At 52.9% G+C, this 16,613-nt stretch overlaps 1 protein-coding gene across 3 annotated transcripts in view; it reads left to right on the top strand.

Annotated features, from left to right (window-relative positions):
- ELAVL3 (ELAV like RNA binding protein 3) overlaps positions 1 to 15,729 on the top strand; it is a 16,364-nt gene extending 635 nt beyond the window's left edge. Inside the window, exons 2-7 of one of the 3 annotated variants that reach the window (XM_019659332.1) lie at positions 5,978 to 6,194; positions 6,600 to 6,703; positions 10,145 to 10,298; positions 10,460 to 10,685; positions 11,448 to 11,486; positions 13,085 to 15,729. In XM_019659332.1, the coding sequence (XP_019514877.1) occupies positions 5,978 to 6,194; positions 6,600 to 6,703; positions 10,145 to 10,298; positions 10,460 to 10,685; positions 11,448 to 11,486; positions 13,085 to 13,436 (1,092 nt within the window). In that variant the 3' untranslated portion in view covers positions 13,437 to 15,729. Of the gene's footprint in view, positions 1 to 5,974; positions 6,195 to 6,599; positions 6,704 to 10,144; positions 10,299 to 10,459; positions 10,686 to 11,447; positions 11,487 to 13,084 lie in introns of all 3 variants that reach the window. The other 2 variants (XM_019659333.1, XM_019659331.1) reach the window with 2 other exon arrangements.
- Positions 15,730 to 16,613: the final 884 nt, after the last annotated feature.

Below are 16,613 nucleotides of genomic sequence, written 5' to 3'. Positions count from 1 at the left end.
TAGGACCGAGCCTTGGGGCCTCAGAGTGGGCAGGGCGGCGCCCAGAGTGCTGAGGGCGCTTAGAGTCTGGCCTGAGGGGCCTTAGGGAACCAAGCTGAGATTCAGGGGGGCATCCTATGGGGCCCTGGGGGCGGGATTGCCCCCCTCCAGCAGGCCTGATGGGGGAGGGGCCGCGGCGGCCAAGGATACCTCCTCCATCCAGGCCCGGACCCCGCAGGCCGCCCAGGCAAACGCAGGGCCCCAATCACTGGTGCTGGGCCAGGACAAGGCAGCAAGGCGTCCCCGAGAGCGCCAGGGAAACGGGTGGCGTCGGATCGTGAGCCCCGGGCCTTAGCCTCTCCCGGGAACCGGGCGTCTCGTCCTCGAGCCCGTCGACCTTGCGGCAAGCGGGGAGGGGAGAGGAGGGGGCGCGCCCGGAGGCCCCGCGGGCCCGCCGCCGCTGCTGCCGTGTCCCTTTGTTTCTCGGCGCTTCTTCGCGGGCTATAGCATCGCGCGGGCGCCTCAGGCTGCGGGGAGGGGGAGGGGAGAGAAGGGCCCACGGGTGGGGGATGCTTCCCGGCTGCTGGGCCCCCGCCCCCCGGGGGATGGGGTAAGGTGCTCAGGCAGGCCTCCTAAGCCAGGTCCAGGCGCCCCATCCCGCCAAGGTTCTGGGCCGCGGGGTGACCTTGAGCGCGCCCGCCCGACCGCACCACTAGCCCGGCTCCCGGTGCTTTCAGCAGCCACCGAGCTGGTCAGCTCCCCAGCGCGCAGCCACGCCCGACCACGCCCGGGCTGACCACGCCCCTGCCCCGCCCATCTATGCCCCGCCCCCTAGGGCCCTGGGGGGCCGGCCTCGCCCGAGCCCTCGGATTTCCACTCGGCATCCCGGGCGTCTCCCGGGGGCGGGGCTGGCCAGTTCTAGCCCCACCCCGGCTCCACCCCCGCCCCCACCGCGCGACTCCGCTCCCCGCGCCGCCGCGCGTCCTTTGTCTGGTCCCAGCGCCCGGGCCTCCTTCTTCCCCTCTTCCAGTCTCTCGGTTCTCTGTGTGTGTCTCTGTACACTGTGTCTCTTTTTGGGCCTCTTTTTCGAGTTTTGGAGAGCACAGTGGGTGGGGAGATGCTCAGCACTCCCTCCTGGATCCTGGGACCGCCCCCTGATCTGAGAAATGAGACCTGAGAGGCCAGGCTTTTCTGCTGTGTGACTTCAAGCTGGCTCCTTCCCCTCTCTGGGCCTCACGCTGCTCATCCAGGTCCAGGGACGTGACTGTGGCTTCCTGAGAACCCTCAGAACCGCCACAACAGTCCAGCATCCATTCCTCAGATCTGTTCCTTCATTTGAAAAAGGAAAACAGATGCACAAAGTAGACAGGGTGTGGTCAGAGGTCACAGGAGGGCCTTGGAGGCTTGGTTACTACAATGGAGGGCACTCAAGCAGAGATCCACCATGGGGACAGACTGGGAGGAAGTGAGAATAAATTCAGACAGTGAGGGCTCTCTGCATGGAGGGAGAAGGGCCCAGAAGTGGGAGGCTCAGTTAGCACCACGTGGTGGGCAGCCTTACCATGCAGAGCCACTCAATGCCCTATTGTCGTCAGTATCCAGGCATCTGTCACTGTGATCTGTCCGGGATGGGGGGCAGTGCGCAGCTGGGGGCCAAAGGGGTCAGACACTGGAGGGTCTACACAGCAAGTGACCTCAGGTGTGTTCACTGCAAAATCCTTATGTCAGATGTATGTGCAAAAGAGTTGGAGAGTAGAGAGGGAGGGAGGGGGAGACAGGGGTTCAGAGGGGAGAGGTGAACAGAGGAGAAAGAGAAACAGGAGGGAAAGGGAGAGAGAAACAAAGAGGAAGAACTGGAGAGTGGGAGGGAAGGTTTCATTGCTCCCAGCCAGCATCTGCCTCTCCATCCAAGGCCCTCCTCCCCTCTGATTTTACCTCTCTGACCCTGGGACAGCCCTCAAAGGTCCCTGTGATCCCTGTGTCACCCCAGGCCACACATTTGCTGTGGATTGGAGCAGGGTGGGTGTGACCTCCACCAGTCTGATCCCCATTATCAGCTCAGCCGGCTCAGCGTGAAGGAAATGCAGGCGACGCTGATCCAACTAAGCTCTGGCACAGATGGGAGGGAGATGGGGTGATGGTGAGATTGGTAGACGGGCTCAAGATCCCAGGTAGGAACCCCCTCAATCACCTCAACCTACTTCAAGTTGAAGGCAGCATTTAAGGTGGGGGGAGCCTGTAACCCTGTAGGCTTTGCAGTCATCTTATCAGGAGTCAAACCATGACTGCATTACTACCATCTCCTCCTGTCACCCGAAGCAAGTTAAAGGTCCCTCTGTCCCTTAGTTTCTCCCTCTGAGAAATGGAGAGATCTCCAGCTTTCCGTATGGTTGAGGGAAGTCAATGAAAACTTTGCACATGCTCAGTGCCTAGCATATGGTAGAGGTTCCAAAGCTAGAATCTGGTGTGTCCTGAAACAGGGCTGTGTACTGCTGAATGCTTGTTAGGCTCCACATTATCAACTGATCACAGAACTCTACCTCACTGAGCCTGGACAGGAGTTCAGAATTCTTCTCCATACATGGGGGACTTTTGTGCCTTAAGTGGAGGGACAGAGGCCCAGAGAGGCAACATGAGTGTCAGAGGACACACAATGAGGAGGGGGAAGCCAGTAGCTGGCATGTGGTGGCACCCGGTAAATATTTGTTGAATTGGATGAGTAGTAAATTCAGCCAACAGAATGGGTTTATATGTGGATGCCTGGGGTGTGGCATTGAGCAGGATACTCAGTTTCACTTGGCTGTTATTGTTTTTACTATTATGGGCCTTTTCATGAGGAGTCCAACCCCTGGATTTGAATTCTTGGTCCGCTATTTGCCTGCTGCCCAACCTTGTGCAAATCCCTACCCCTTCGTTGAGACTCAGTTTCCTCATCTGTTAAATGGAGAAGAGAGTCCCCTAACATTCAACTTTGGGAGAACTGCTGGATATTCTCACATAAGAATTTTGCCTGGCATATAGCAGGAGTTCAATATATGGCCATGTTATTAGTAAAGTGCTAATGTTAGGGGACGCAGATCCATGGAGTGTGCTTTACTGCTTTACTACAGGCGCCTGTGACAGACATTGCTAATCAACCCAGTGCTTGTTCCTGCTCAGCCTGGACGTGGCTTCAGAATAATCCTCCGGGCAGCCCCCCAGCTAGCCAATCCCATTAAAGATGCAGGGGAGTTGACCCGCTCTGCCATCCTTTTAATAAGAATAAATGGAAAGGAAGCAGAGGCCCAAAGAAGAGCTAAGATCATCCCTGAAGCTGCCCCAACGCAATGGCCACAGTCATTAAAAAAAGCTCTGAAGTCTGACACAAACAGGTTTGAAATGTAGTTCCCCATTTACATCACCCAACATCTCTGAGCTCAGTTTCCTCACTTGTAAAATGGAGAATGTGTTCCAGTCTTTCAAGATTGTTGAGAGCAATAAGTGAAATGATGCCTTGAAGTGCTTCACAGTGCCTGGCGCATGGTAGACGCTCAGTAGAGCAGGACGATTATTAATAGTAGGATATTGAGGCAGGGATGGTGTATGAGGCAAACCTGTTTCCACTTTCCATGGTTGTACCCATGACAGACATGGCTAACTGATCCCAGAATGCTTTCCATCTGCACCCATATGTGGCTTTACATCCTTTCCTGGGCCACTGAGCCAGTAATTTGGGGTTTGCAGCAAAGTAGGGCAGAGAGGCCCAGAAGTGTTAAATAGAGTACCTGAGGACACACAGCTGGGAAATGTTAAGGCTGGCACTAGTTTGGCAGTGACAGTTGGAAATACAGACTCTGGATCAGAAAAACTCATGGACAAATCCCTGATCCACCATTTATGGGCTGCGTGATCTTTGGTAATTTTGAAACATCTCTGAATCTTACTTTCTTCATCTTAGCTCAGGCTGTTATAACAAAATACCATAAACTGGGTGGCTTAAATGACATTTATTTCTCATAGCCGGGAAGCCGGATAGTCTAAGATCAAGGTGCCGGCAGATTTATTTCCTGGTGAGAGCTCGCTTCCTGGTTTGCAGACACTTGTCTTTTTGCTGTGTCCTCACATGGTGGATCATTTCTCTCCTGTCCCTTTTAATAAAGAATGGATCCCATTCATGGGGTCTTCACTTTCACGACCTATTTACCTCCCAAAGGCCCCACCTCCAGGTACCATAACATTGGGGGTTAGGGCTTCAACATATGAATTTGGAGGCGGACACAAGCATTTAGTCCATAGCATCTGTTAAGCAGGGGGAATAAAACTCTCCTCTTTTAGGGGCTATTGTGAATAAGAAAAGAAAAATTGCCTGTAGAGGGCTTTTCTCTGTGCCTGGCATATAAGGAACAATATTTGGGAACAATTATAATATTGTATTTTGAGTCAGCAATGGCTGAGATGATGTGTACCTTGCTGACTCTAATTCTGTGGCCACAGCACACATTGTTAATCATAAGTCTCTTCTGCTGAAACTGGATGTAGCTTCAAATCCTTAATTTCATCCATCTAGAAAGACTACAATCGATTTGAGTTTTTAAGTGAGGGCAACCTATTCCCACTCGTGCCATAAGAGAAGGCCTAAGGAAATGTTGGCTACTTTACCTTCCGATGCTCAAGACAGACACCAATCAATCCAGCGCTGTTTCCTCCTGAGCCCAGATGTGACTTTAACATTCTTCTTGATAATGTAAAATATTGGGTTGTAGGAAAAGTTATGATGCGTTTTTGCAATGAAAAACATAGAAAAAATACATCATGACTTTTCCAACACCCCAATAGATGCAGAATATATTTGAAAGTCGTTTGGAGAGTAGATTTTTCATTACAAGAAACAAATGTTTTGTAACTATGTGTGGTGATGGATTGTTAACAAGACTTATTGTGGTGATCATTTTGCAATATATACAAATATCAAATCATGTTGTACATCTGAAACTAAGATAATGTTACATGTCAGTTATATTTCAATTTAAACAGATGTAGAAAAAGAGCATTCAGTAAAATTTGACATCCATCCTTAAAAAAATATACCTTGTTACGTACTAGGAATAAATTAAACATCTTAACCTGATACAGGCCATTTAACAAAAAAACCTACAGCAAAGGGGTGACCAGTTAGCTCAACTGGTTAGAGCGTGGTGTTGATAACACCAGGGTTGCTGATTCGATCCCCGCATGGACCATTGTGAGCTGCGCCCTCCCTAAAAGAGTCAACTATGCTACTGTAGCATGAAAGCAATGTGTATGTAACCAATGACCATGGCTGTTCCCCAATAAAATTTATTTTTTAAAAAAACCTACAGCAAAGATCATATTTAGCTGTGAAATATTTAAAGCATTTTCTTTAATGTCAGGAATAAAGAAGGCACATCATATTTGTAGCCCCTGCAATAAGATAAGAAAAATAAACACCAGGTATAGATTGGAGATAAATAAAGCAGTCATTATTTGCAGGTGTTATGTTATACGTTAAAAAAAAAAGCTCAATGGAAAACTGGGCAGGGGGGAGGTAAATGCCTAGTGGGAAAATTATGCATAAAGCAAAAGAAATATCAACACATTTGGGATAGGAATTACCTTTGGTGGGAGGAGGGAAGTACATTGTCATGGAGGACTTATGAGGGCTTCAAAGCTAATAAAAATGTTACATTTCTTATTCAGAAGACAAAAGTGTTCATTTTTATTCTGAAAGTGCACAGGTTGGTTTGATACAAACAGGCAAATATATATACAAAGGGACATATGGCATTTATATATGGAATTTTTCACAGTATAATCATGTTAAGTGCTTTGCTTAGTGCTCAAGGAGTGGAAGGGATTATTAGAATAATACGTTGTCCCCTCCCCATGTTCAAGTCCATGTCAGACATGACTGATCCATCACCACCAAGCCCTTCCTTACTCCCCTGTCCCTGGTGTGGGGACTGGGCCGTGAGCGGGTGTGGCCTGTTGTCTTCAGCAGATACTCGGGGCCATGGAGTCTCAGGTGGCAGGGGGCCCGGCCGGCCCGGCCCTGCCCAATGGGCCACTCCTTGGTACAAATGGAGCCACTGATGACAGCAAGACCAACCTCATCGTCAACTACCTGCCCCAGAACATGACCCAGGATGAATTCAAGAGTCTCTTCGGCAGCATTGGTGACATTGAGTCTTGCAAGTTGGTTCGGGACAAGATCACAGGTGTGGCTGCTGGCAGGTGGGAAGGGGGAGGGATAGAAGTGGTAGCCTCAGGGATATAGGTGTGATGAGGGCCGGTGGGACCCTGGGGGATTTGAGGTGTAATGGAGAGACAGGTATGGCCCCAGGTGGGAGGTATTGGGGGCAGATGAGACCCTAGGGGATCTGGGGTGTGATGGAGAGGCAGGGTGACTCCAGATGGGAGGTATTGGGGCAGATGGGACCCTGGAGGTTTTTGAAGTGTGATGAGGAGACAGGTGTGGCCCCAGGTGGGGTCTCTCAGGGGTGATGGGACAGGTGGGATCCTAGGGTCTAAGATGTCCTAGGGGTGTTCAGCCTCTCAGGCTTGGGTCCAGGAGGACTCTGGCAGGTCCAGGGAGTAGGTCATTGTTCTGGTCCTGCCCACAGGGCAGAGCCTGGGCTATGGGTTTGTGAACTACTCTGACCCCAACGACGCAGACAAAGCCATCAACACCCTCAACGGCCTCAAACTGCAGACGAAGACCATCAAGGTTGGTGCCCTTGTTCCCCTGTGCTGCCTGTCCCCGTTAGTGCTCATCCTGACTGTCCCCATTTCCCCTTTGTGACTGCCCACTGGACCGCCCCCTTCACTGCCACACATCCTCTTCCACGGCTCATCTCCTGAGGGGTCCAAATCTCTCCCCCAAGGCTCCCCCAATATCGCCCCCCCCAACCAATAGCTCTGCCTCTCTGAACCTCAGTTTCCTCACTTGTCAATGGGGAGAATATCACCCCGCATTGTGTGGTGGCTCAGGGAGGTACCCAACCTGCTGGCAGTAGGAGAGAGTGACCAGGGTGGGCAGCCCCCTCCCTGCCTTTGTCATGGAAATGGAGGAGGGGTGGGGGCCCATCTGCCATCTGGAACCTAATTAGGGTCTGGGAGGGCGGGATTAACGGTGGGCCCTTCCCCTACCTTTGTGCAATGCCCCTCCCCCACGACCACCCCTCTCAGCAGCTGCAGCTGCAGCTGGGACCCTGGGAGCCCAGGTTCCCCAGGGAAAGATCGCCATGGAAACCCCCCTCTCTAGATTTGCCTGGGAGTTTCTGGGCTCCGCCCCACAAATCTGCTACTGAACCCTGGGGGAAGCTTGGCTGGTGGGGTACTTACTCATCTGGCCCTCAGTTCACCATGGGAACAGAGGTGCAGGAATCTTTTCCTCTCCCTGATCCGAGAAGCGAGGTCATGGCCTGGTGGGTCCCTCCATGGCCAACTAGGCCCAGAAGCCCCCAGGTGTGAGGGTAGACCCTAGTGACAAACTGTAAAGCCCAGAGAGCCACTGTGTACCTGTGATGTGATCAGTGTCAGTGTGTGTGTGTGTGACCTTAGGTTTTGAGACGGTGTTTGTGGGACACTGTAGCTATGTGAGTGGCTGCCATCACGTGGGTCCAGCTATTATAGACTTCGGGTGTGTTACTATGTGTCTGTGGGACATGGTATCTATTTGACAGGTGTTTTGTCACACACTACGACTCCGGCTGTGACCTGTTGGGACTGCGTGGGTGTGTCTGGCTGTGACAGGGTGTTTGTGTGTCACAGTGAAGTTGTTTGGGTGTGTCTACCTGTGCCTTATTTAGGGTGGAATGTGTGTGATGTTGTGGGCTTATGTGGTGGTGTGACTCTTACTGTAATTATCCAAGATTCCCAGAGTTGCCATGAAAGTGGCCAAGGCCTTGTGTTACCCTCCTGCAGGGGTGGTCACCATGGCTGTGCAATGGGTGGCACAGTGTGTCCCAGTGTGTGCATGTGCGTGCATGTGTCTGCCTGGGTGACTGAACACCCGACTAGGTGTTCTAGCAGATTCCGCCCAAAATGTTTCCAACTGCCCATTGTATGCCAGGCCCTGTCCTGGTGAGGGGGTGAAGGGATGGGGTCAGCCCATATCATGGAAGGACAGGAAAGGCCCCTGAAGACCTACTGTGTGTCTCAGATGACCCTTGACTCCAAACACACAGAAGCTCAGGTCCCCTTACCATCATCCCCAATTCCAATCCATCAACAAGTCCTCACCCCTCAAAGCTCACAGACCTATGGGGGAGAGTGAAAACTGTCAAATACATGGCTATGCTTTTTAATTTTTATTACAGAAATAATAGAGCTGATGTGTTTTCTTTTTCTCCTGGAGGACCCCAGGTGTGCACAATGGCACTAATTAGAATCCCCTCACCCCCACCCCTTGGGCACCCTCACCCCATCCACTCCCAGCCCAATTTATTCATTTTGTTAGTTTTTTAATTAGTTATTTGTAATGAAGTAACACGCCCTTGCAACTCACAGCCCCAAACAAAAGGCAGATCCCTGACAAGGACCCCTATCTACCCAGAAGTTAATTTAGAAAAAATAGAAAACAGACATCGGCAAAAATAAGGGGGAGAGGAGCTCATGACACCCCCACCCTACTCCCGCCAGTTATAGGTCACCCTGTTAATACTGGGGGATGTGCCCTTCATTCATTCCATGTTTCCAGGACATTGATAAACACACAATGAGATGGGGTCACACAATACTCACTGCTCTATAAATGGACTTTTCTTTCCTCCACTTTACAATACTCACCACTGTTTCAGGGAAATCAATAGCCATGTCCACCATTTTTTAAACAGCTACAGAGATTTCACTGCTGGGTGGGATCATAATTAATTACATGAATCAAATGATCGTACTAAAACATGTCTAATTCACAACTGAGAGAAGTACTTTGAGAGTAACGGGGAGTAACCCAATTCAGATGGGAGAGGACAGGGAGGACATTTCAACTGAGACCTAGAGAACACAAGAGAGGAAGAGAGTTTCAGGTAGAGAGAACGGCCAGGGCAAAAACCGTGAGGCAGGAAACACGCCTGGTGTTAGGGGAACAAGGAAGAGGCCTGTGTGACTGGAACAGAGCAATCAAAGGAGGAGTGTGTGGAGACGAGGGCAGGGGGTCGATGGGGCAAGTCGTGTAGGGCCCTGTGAGCCATGAGAAGGACCTGAACGCTGAGGAAGGTGGGAGCCACAGAAGGTTCTGAGCAGAGGAGGGATGTGACCTGGCTCAGATGTTCACAGGCGCCCTCTGGCTGCTGTGGGGGGGAACAGCCTGTGAGGGGTGAAGGTGGGATTGGGGACCAGGACTGAGATGGCTGTACTGGTCGGGGTGGGCAATGGTAGGTGCTGGGCCAGAGTGGGGAATCAAAGTGGGCAGAAATATATAGATTCTGGATAATGAGGAAGGTGGAGCCAACAGGATTGCTGGTGGATTGGATGTGGGTGTGAAAGTCAGAGAGGCATCAAAGACAACTGAAGCTGAGTTCTGAGCACCAAGGAGGACTGAGCTGCCATTACTGAGTCCAGGCAAGTTGGGGGCAATTGGGAACCAGACATAGCTACACTGAGTGTGACCCTAGTGAGGCCCCCTCGTGGGGTGCCTGGAGACAGGTGTCACACAGCTGTGGAGCTCAGGGGCCAGGTACATGGTGGGGATGAACATTTGTGAGTCATTACGGTTGAGCTAGTAGCTAAAGACCTGAGTGACCCTCAGGAGCCCAGTGTAGTTGGGAAAAGAAGGGGCCAATGTCCGAGGCTCATTTTCCAAAGGAGTGGGAAGCATCAGTGTTGATGGGATGTCCAACATGAGAGCATGAGCTGAGGATGCAAGAGTCCCTGAGGTCCCCAGGGTGACATGTGACGCCAGGAGTGTGACTCCTTTGACCTCTTTAGGCGACAAGTCCCCCATCACTCTATGCAGGCAGGGCCACAGCCACATTGTCCCAGCCATGGCCATGCCTTGTCCCCCATGCCCCAGTCAGCTGCACCCATGGTGACGTTGCAAGAGACATTTGTTGAGTGAGCAGATGAGGCATTCCTGTGACTCGGTGGTGGTTCAGTTGTGGCCTCTCTCTCGCCCCATCTGCAAAATGGGTCCCCCTTCACGCCTTTCCACCTAACCCTCCCCCAGGTGTCCTATGCCCGCCCCAGCTCCGCATCCATCCGGGATGCCAACTTATACGTCAGTGGACTCCCCAAGACTATGAGCCAGAAGGAAATGGAGCAGCTCTTCTCCCAATATGGTCGCATCATCACTTCCCGCATCCTGGTGGACCAGGTCACAGGTCAGGCTGCTGGGGAGGGTGCACCTGGCAGGGGTGTTGGGCGGCTGCACCAACGTGGGTTCAGAATGGAGAAATGGGGAACGTCAGAGTGAGAAGGGGGCGAGTGGAAGGGGGTCACACGAGGAGGGCAGGGTCCTCAGGATGCCCTCACCCCCTGGCAGGTGTGTCTCGGGGTGTGGGGTTCATCCGCTTCGACAAGAGAATTGAGGCCGAGGAGGCGATCAAAGGACTGAATGGGCAGAAGCCGCTGGGTGCAACTGAGCCCATCACAGTCAAGTTCGCCAACAACCCGAGTCAGAAGACGGGACAGGCTCTGCTCACTCACCTTTACCAGTCATCGGCCCGGCGCTATGCAGGCCCCCTGCACCATCAGACGCAGCGCTTCCGGTGAGCCACCTGCTGCCCCCGTCCCTGGATAGGGTCCCAAGACTTGAAGCTGTCCTCCCTGAAACCCATTTCTGCAGGGCAGAGGGACATCGGTATGGTACCCACATGCTGAGACTGCTGAGAGCTCTCCAAAGGGCTGTTGGGGGTCTGTCAGGTGCTGAGGCCAGGCCCTTGTATACAGCAAGCATTCAATGTGTGCAGGGCACTACAAGTGGCATTATCAGTGTTAAGAGTTTAGAGTCATCCGATCAGGTCCACCTCTGACTGCGTCCCTCTCTTTCGGGCACATGGCTCCAGCTATCTGTGCCCCTTGGTTTCCTCAAGCACATTTCAGGTGTGCTTATTGTGTGCCAGGGACACGCATTTATTCTGCACAGAAACCCCATGAGAATGCAGCTTGTCTTGTGCCCATTTGACAGATGGGGACCCTGAGGCTCAGAGAGGCATTGTCGCTTGCCCAGCCTAGGCACTGTGATGAGGAGACTCAAACCTTCCCTTCTGGGGACCTGAGCCCTGCAGGGTAGGGACAGGCCAAGAAGCCGAGAAAGGGAGGACAAGGACTCAACAGGGCAGGCGAGAGGCGGTGCTGGAGTGACCACGGTCCGTGCCAGGCGGTGTCCAGCCGGGCGGGGAGCGGGTGGCGGGGGCAGGGCTGATGCTGCTGGCCTGCAGAGTGGGGGCAGGGAGGGCAGGCTGGCTGACCAGCATGACAGCCGGGAGGGTGCCTGGAGGCTACCAGTGACCACTCCTTCTGCTCCACAGGCTGGACAATTTGCTCAACATGGCCTACGGAGTCAAGAGGTAACAGTGCCCCCACCCTGCTGCCCCCAGCCCCTCACTGTACCTCCTCGGACCCTTACCCTGATGGACACCCTCCCCGCCTCACCCCCAGGAATACCAGCTTAGCTGTCTCTGTCCCTGTCAGGAAGTAGTATGTCCATTAAGAGATTTGGGGTCTGTGGAGTTTAGTAAATGCCTACAAAGAGCTACTATGGCATTTGGCCCATGGGCCCTGTCCGTGACCCTCTCCAGCCCAGTGGAAGGTGGGCAGTGGTTGCCTGGGTCACACCCATGCCCCCTGGTTCCCATGTTAAGTCTTGAGTTCCACCTGCCACTATTGGTTGTCTTTGCTGAGGGTCACAGACTGCCCCCATCTGCCCTGTGGTTGGGGATGGACCTCGAGGACCCCACAACATTGCCCACATCTTTGACCCTGTGAAGGTCCTGTGTTTATTGCTTCACGAGCTGTTGAGCGTACGCTGAGTGCCAGGCGCTTGGCTTGGGGCCGGGGCTCCAGCATGGCCCAGCCAGACTTGGTCCCTCATGGAGATGAAATGGTACTGAGCACAGTGCTTGGCACATAGTGAGCGCTCAATAAAAGGTAGCTGTTATTATTATTATTGTTACTGTTATTGATTATCTCAGTCTAGTGGGAAAGGAGACAGTTGGATGAACAGTGTTAGGGTGGTAAAATGGGCAGGAGTAATGAGGACCCATTGGGGACCCCCAACCAGTCTGAGGTGACAGAGCAGAAGTGGAGTTCCTGGCAGCAGAAACAGCATGAGTGAAGGCCCGGAGGAAGGAGCGAGCAGTTAGTCCCAAGAGCTCAAACTAAATGGTTCAGGCCCTGAGGGTCTCTACCCAGTGGCGTGGATCCCCCGTACCCACTGTTTTTTAGGAGCTGTTCTGTGTTGGGGCACCACAGAGAACAAAACTTAGAGAAGAGGAAGCTGATAATAAATATATGATTTGAATAGGAAAAGGCGAAAGAGTGATAGAGGGAGGAGGTGGCCAAGTTATTGGTCAGAGGAGGCCGCCCTGAAGGGGGTGACAGTTGTGCTGAGACCTGAATAACAGGAGAGGGGCATTTAAATGACTAGGCTCATATCCTGACTCCCAGCATTGCCCTTCCTGGGTGGACCACCAGTCACATGGCTGGGTGGCCAGTGAGACAAATGGGACATCGGACAGAGAGCAAGGTCAGGATGCGATCAGGGTAGGGGCAAGGGCAGTTCTATGGGCAGATGTGCCAAGAGGAGTGGCCAAGGGTGCGGGGAAATGGTCAAGGTCAATAGGGCCAAGGACCAGGTAAGGCCAAAGGTCATGGGGTCAGGGTGTAGTTTGGGGCAAGGTCATCGGTGAGGGCCTAATGTTCAGGGATAGGCAGAGGTCAGGAGAGGGTGCAGGTCAGGATGGACATTGGGGGCTGGTGCCTCAGAGGGTGAGGTTAAAGGTGGGGTTACAATGGAGGTCATGGTGAGTCAGGACACTACAGAGCTCACAAGAGTCCCGAGGTCAAGGCATGGTCAGAGGTCATGGCAGTGTTGGGGTCATGGCGTCACAGTGGGGTCGGGGGCATGCTGGGGGTCAGGGCAGAGCCCGCGTGACCCCCAAAGTAGTCCCCTGTCGCTCATCGCCAGGTTCTCTCCCATCGCCATCGACGGCATGAGCGGCCTGGCGGGCGTGGGCCTGTCAGGGGGTGCAACGGGCGCCGGCTGGTGCATCTTCGTGTACAACCTGTCACCGGAGGCAGACGAGAGCGTGCTGTGGCAGCTGTTTGGGCCCTTCGGGGCAGTCACCAATGTCAAGGTCATCCGTGACTTCACGACCAACAAGTGCAAGGGCTTCGGCTTTGTCACCATGACCAACTATGATGAGGCGGCTATGGCCATCGCCAGCCTCAATGGCTACCGCCTGGGCGAGCGTGTGCTGCAGGTGTCCTTCAAGACCAGCAAACAGCACAAGGCCTAAGCCTCCGCCGCCCTCCCCACCCTCCCCGGGCAGCAGAGAGAAAGAGAGAGAGAGAAGGGGCCCGAGAGAGACAGCACAGGCAGACCCCGGACAGCACGAGGCCCCGCACCCCTGCGGGAGCCACAGGGTGAGCACTCGGGCTGGGAGGGTCTGCAGGGAATGGGGGGCTGCCTGGGGGTCCCTCACCCATCCTCCTGCTCCCACCCCAGGCTGGGCTCTTCACTCTCTCGTCTTGGTTTTGTTCATGGCGATGGTTTTTGTTTCTTTTTTCGGCTAAAAAGAAAGCAGAGATGTGCCCCCACCCCAACCCTCAACCACCCTCCACAGGATGGCTTTTGGGAGGGTGCTGAGGGTGCCCTCCAGGCCTCCCCAACACCGAGGTGAGCCTGAGCAGGGGAGGGAACAGGTTTAAAAATCCCCAACAAAGCAAAACATGAGAGGGGTTGGGCATCCCTGGCCCAGAGCTCCTTGGTGATGTGTGAGGAGCAGGGGGAGGGGCTGGAAACAGAAACAAAATGAAAAAAAAAAGGGGGGGGTGGGAGGGAAAGAAAAATTATATTTTTGTAAAAAGGGAAAAAAGACCTCGTGGAGAATTTTTACTGGGGATTCTTGAACTTGAAAAAAAAACAAAAAAAAGACAAAAAAAAAAAAGAAAATATTTTGACAGGCTATGTTTACCAACTGGGGCAAAGACAGGGAGCAGGGTTTAGGGGCTGGGAGGGGGCCACAGGGCCACACAGAAAAACATGCAGGGGCACACACTCACACCCCACAGGAACACACAGCAGCACTGACAGACCCAGAGGCACGCCCCAGACACGTTTAGGAACTCGACCAAACTCAGACACGTGGACAAACATGGATAAAACACAGGAAACTGAAGCATGGGACCACGTAAATGTGGCAGAGGTAGAACATGGACATGGACAAACGTGGACACAAGCAGGCGTGGACATGCAAACATTTTCATGCATATACATGGAGACATGAAAGTGGAGACATACATTTGGACATACAATTCTAGACACCCAGTCATGGAGAAACAGAGACACAACACCCAGGAACACACAGACATGCCCATAGCATCCCTCAGGCCCAGGTGAGAGGTCCCAACCCAGGCCCCCACCCAGTCTGCTTCCTTTAGCCAGGCCAGCCCGACCCCTCCTCCGGGCACTTGGCCCTAGTCGCCCCTGCCCCGGGTTCTCTGCAGAGCTCTCTCCTGGCTCATCAGTGGTCCCTGCCGCCCAAGAACACAGGTGTGCACACACAGCGTCCATGCATCCAGACACACACGATACCTCGTTCACTTTTGGCGTCATGGTGGGCTGGAGGCAGCACCCCCCCCCCCAACACTTGAGGCCAAAGGACTCCCTGCCCCTGGGACTGAGCCTCCCCTGGGCCCAGGCCCTGGCCCACAATACCGAGGGGGAGGTGGGGCCCTGAGCCTCCCCCAATCCAGGGCCTTCCTGGCAGCAATCACCTGCCGCTCCCCACCAGGCCCAGGGTGGACGGCCCGGGGCCCAGCCCCGCATTCCCTTCCTGTCCACTTGTCACCCCCTTTCAGTTTGTTGGGTTTTTCCGTCTTTCCAGATGAGTGAGGGCAGTGGACGCAGCCTCCATCCCCAGCCCCAGCCCTGGCTTCTGTCTGGACTTTCCATCCCCCTAGTTTTCATTCTTTGTAACGAAAAATTCCCACAGAAGCCAAAGGCCGGAGCCCCTGGGAGCCCTCGCAGCCCCCCACCCCCTGCAGCGGGCCCAGTCAGAACTGAGAATCGCAAACCCCAATTTTAGATTCAGTTGACCTTCCTCCAGTGTCCCTGCTTTGGTGTCCGGCCATGGCCCCATCTGACTGCCCAGCTCTCTCTCCCCGACCCCTCCCCGGTGTTTGTTATTAAACGTCTGTGGAGCTTCTGCTGCAAGGAACAAAAAGAAAAAAAAAAATCAAAAAAGCAACAAAAAAACAAATAGAAGAGGAAAAAAGCAACAAAAAAAGGAAGAAAAAAAACACACAGAAGAGATTTAAAAAAAAAAAAAAAAAGGAAAAAAAAAACCAGACATAAACTGGCACCAGTTAACTTTCTTGTACTTTTTTGCCGAATTTAGCTTCTTGTAGTTTTAACTTATTGCTATGTTAACTATTTATTCTTGTTGCCCTGTAAGGACATTTGTGTATATTTCTGTTCCTTCATCCAGTTTGCAAGTTTAAAGGAACCACGATGTTCTGTTTCTTTACGTTTTGCCGAGATGTGGTTATGCCTAATTTATTTATAAAAGGGGAAGTGGAATCATTAAAGTAATAATAATTATTAATAACAGTAACGGTAGCCGAGTGGCAGCGGGGGCACATGCGCTTTGCGGGGCAGTCCCCCACGTAGCCAGCGACGTCCGGGTCTCAATGGGATTATTTTTTGCTCGTCTTGAGAATTTTTTCAGTCCTATTTAGCTGGTGAAAACCCTAGCTTGTTCTTGATACACCAACCTATTTATTCTTGTGGTTTTTAAGTCCTCCCTGATCTCTCCACTCCCCTCCAGCAGGGCAGGCCCCCCAGCGGGTCCCTCCCTCTCCCTCTGCTGTTTCTTGGGGCTTTCTCCCCTCTGCCCTCCTTGCACGCGGGGACACGTGTGCACACGTGGGCAGCGTGCTGGGGGCATCTGTGAGCAATAAGGGCTGGGTTTGTCCCCCACCATGGGGGGGACTGGGCTCTGGAGAGGGGTCACCACCCCACACCCCCTACTGAGGCCTAGGCCCCTGCCACCCCCAAGACTGGGAGGGCACTTCTTTTTCTAAAACACAGAACTCAGCCCAGCCAGCCAGGCCCCCTCCAGGGAGGCCAGCCCCTCACCCCAGAGGAGGGGCCTGGGGTCTTCCACCTCCCTGGGGGCAGGGGCAGGGCCCGTGGGGAGGGGACTCAGCCCCTCCAGCCCTCCCTTCATCCTGTTATTTATTCGGAAGGTTTCACATCATGACAGAGTCCATATGTTGGAGGTGATAAAGAACTGTAAAAAAAAAAAGACCAAAAAAAAAAAAAAAAAAAAAAAAAAAAAAAAAAACCCCAAAAAAAAAAACCCAACAAGAACACTTTGCGTTGCATTTAGACTATTTATTACCGGATTATAGGCCTGGCCGCGGTAACAGACTTTTACATGGAATTGTTTAATTATTTGTACTTTTCATGC

Source organism: Hipposideros armiger, unplaced genomic scaffold (genome assembly GCF_001890085.2).
Source record: "Hipposideros armiger isolate ML-2016 unplaced genomic scaffold, ASM189008v1 scaffold_298, whole genome shotgun sequence".
NCBI lineage: Eukaryota > Metazoa > Chordata > Mammalia > Chiroptera > Hipposideridae > Hipposideros > Hipposideros armiger.
This window is presented reverse-complemented; position numbering and strand designations above follow the sequence as displayed.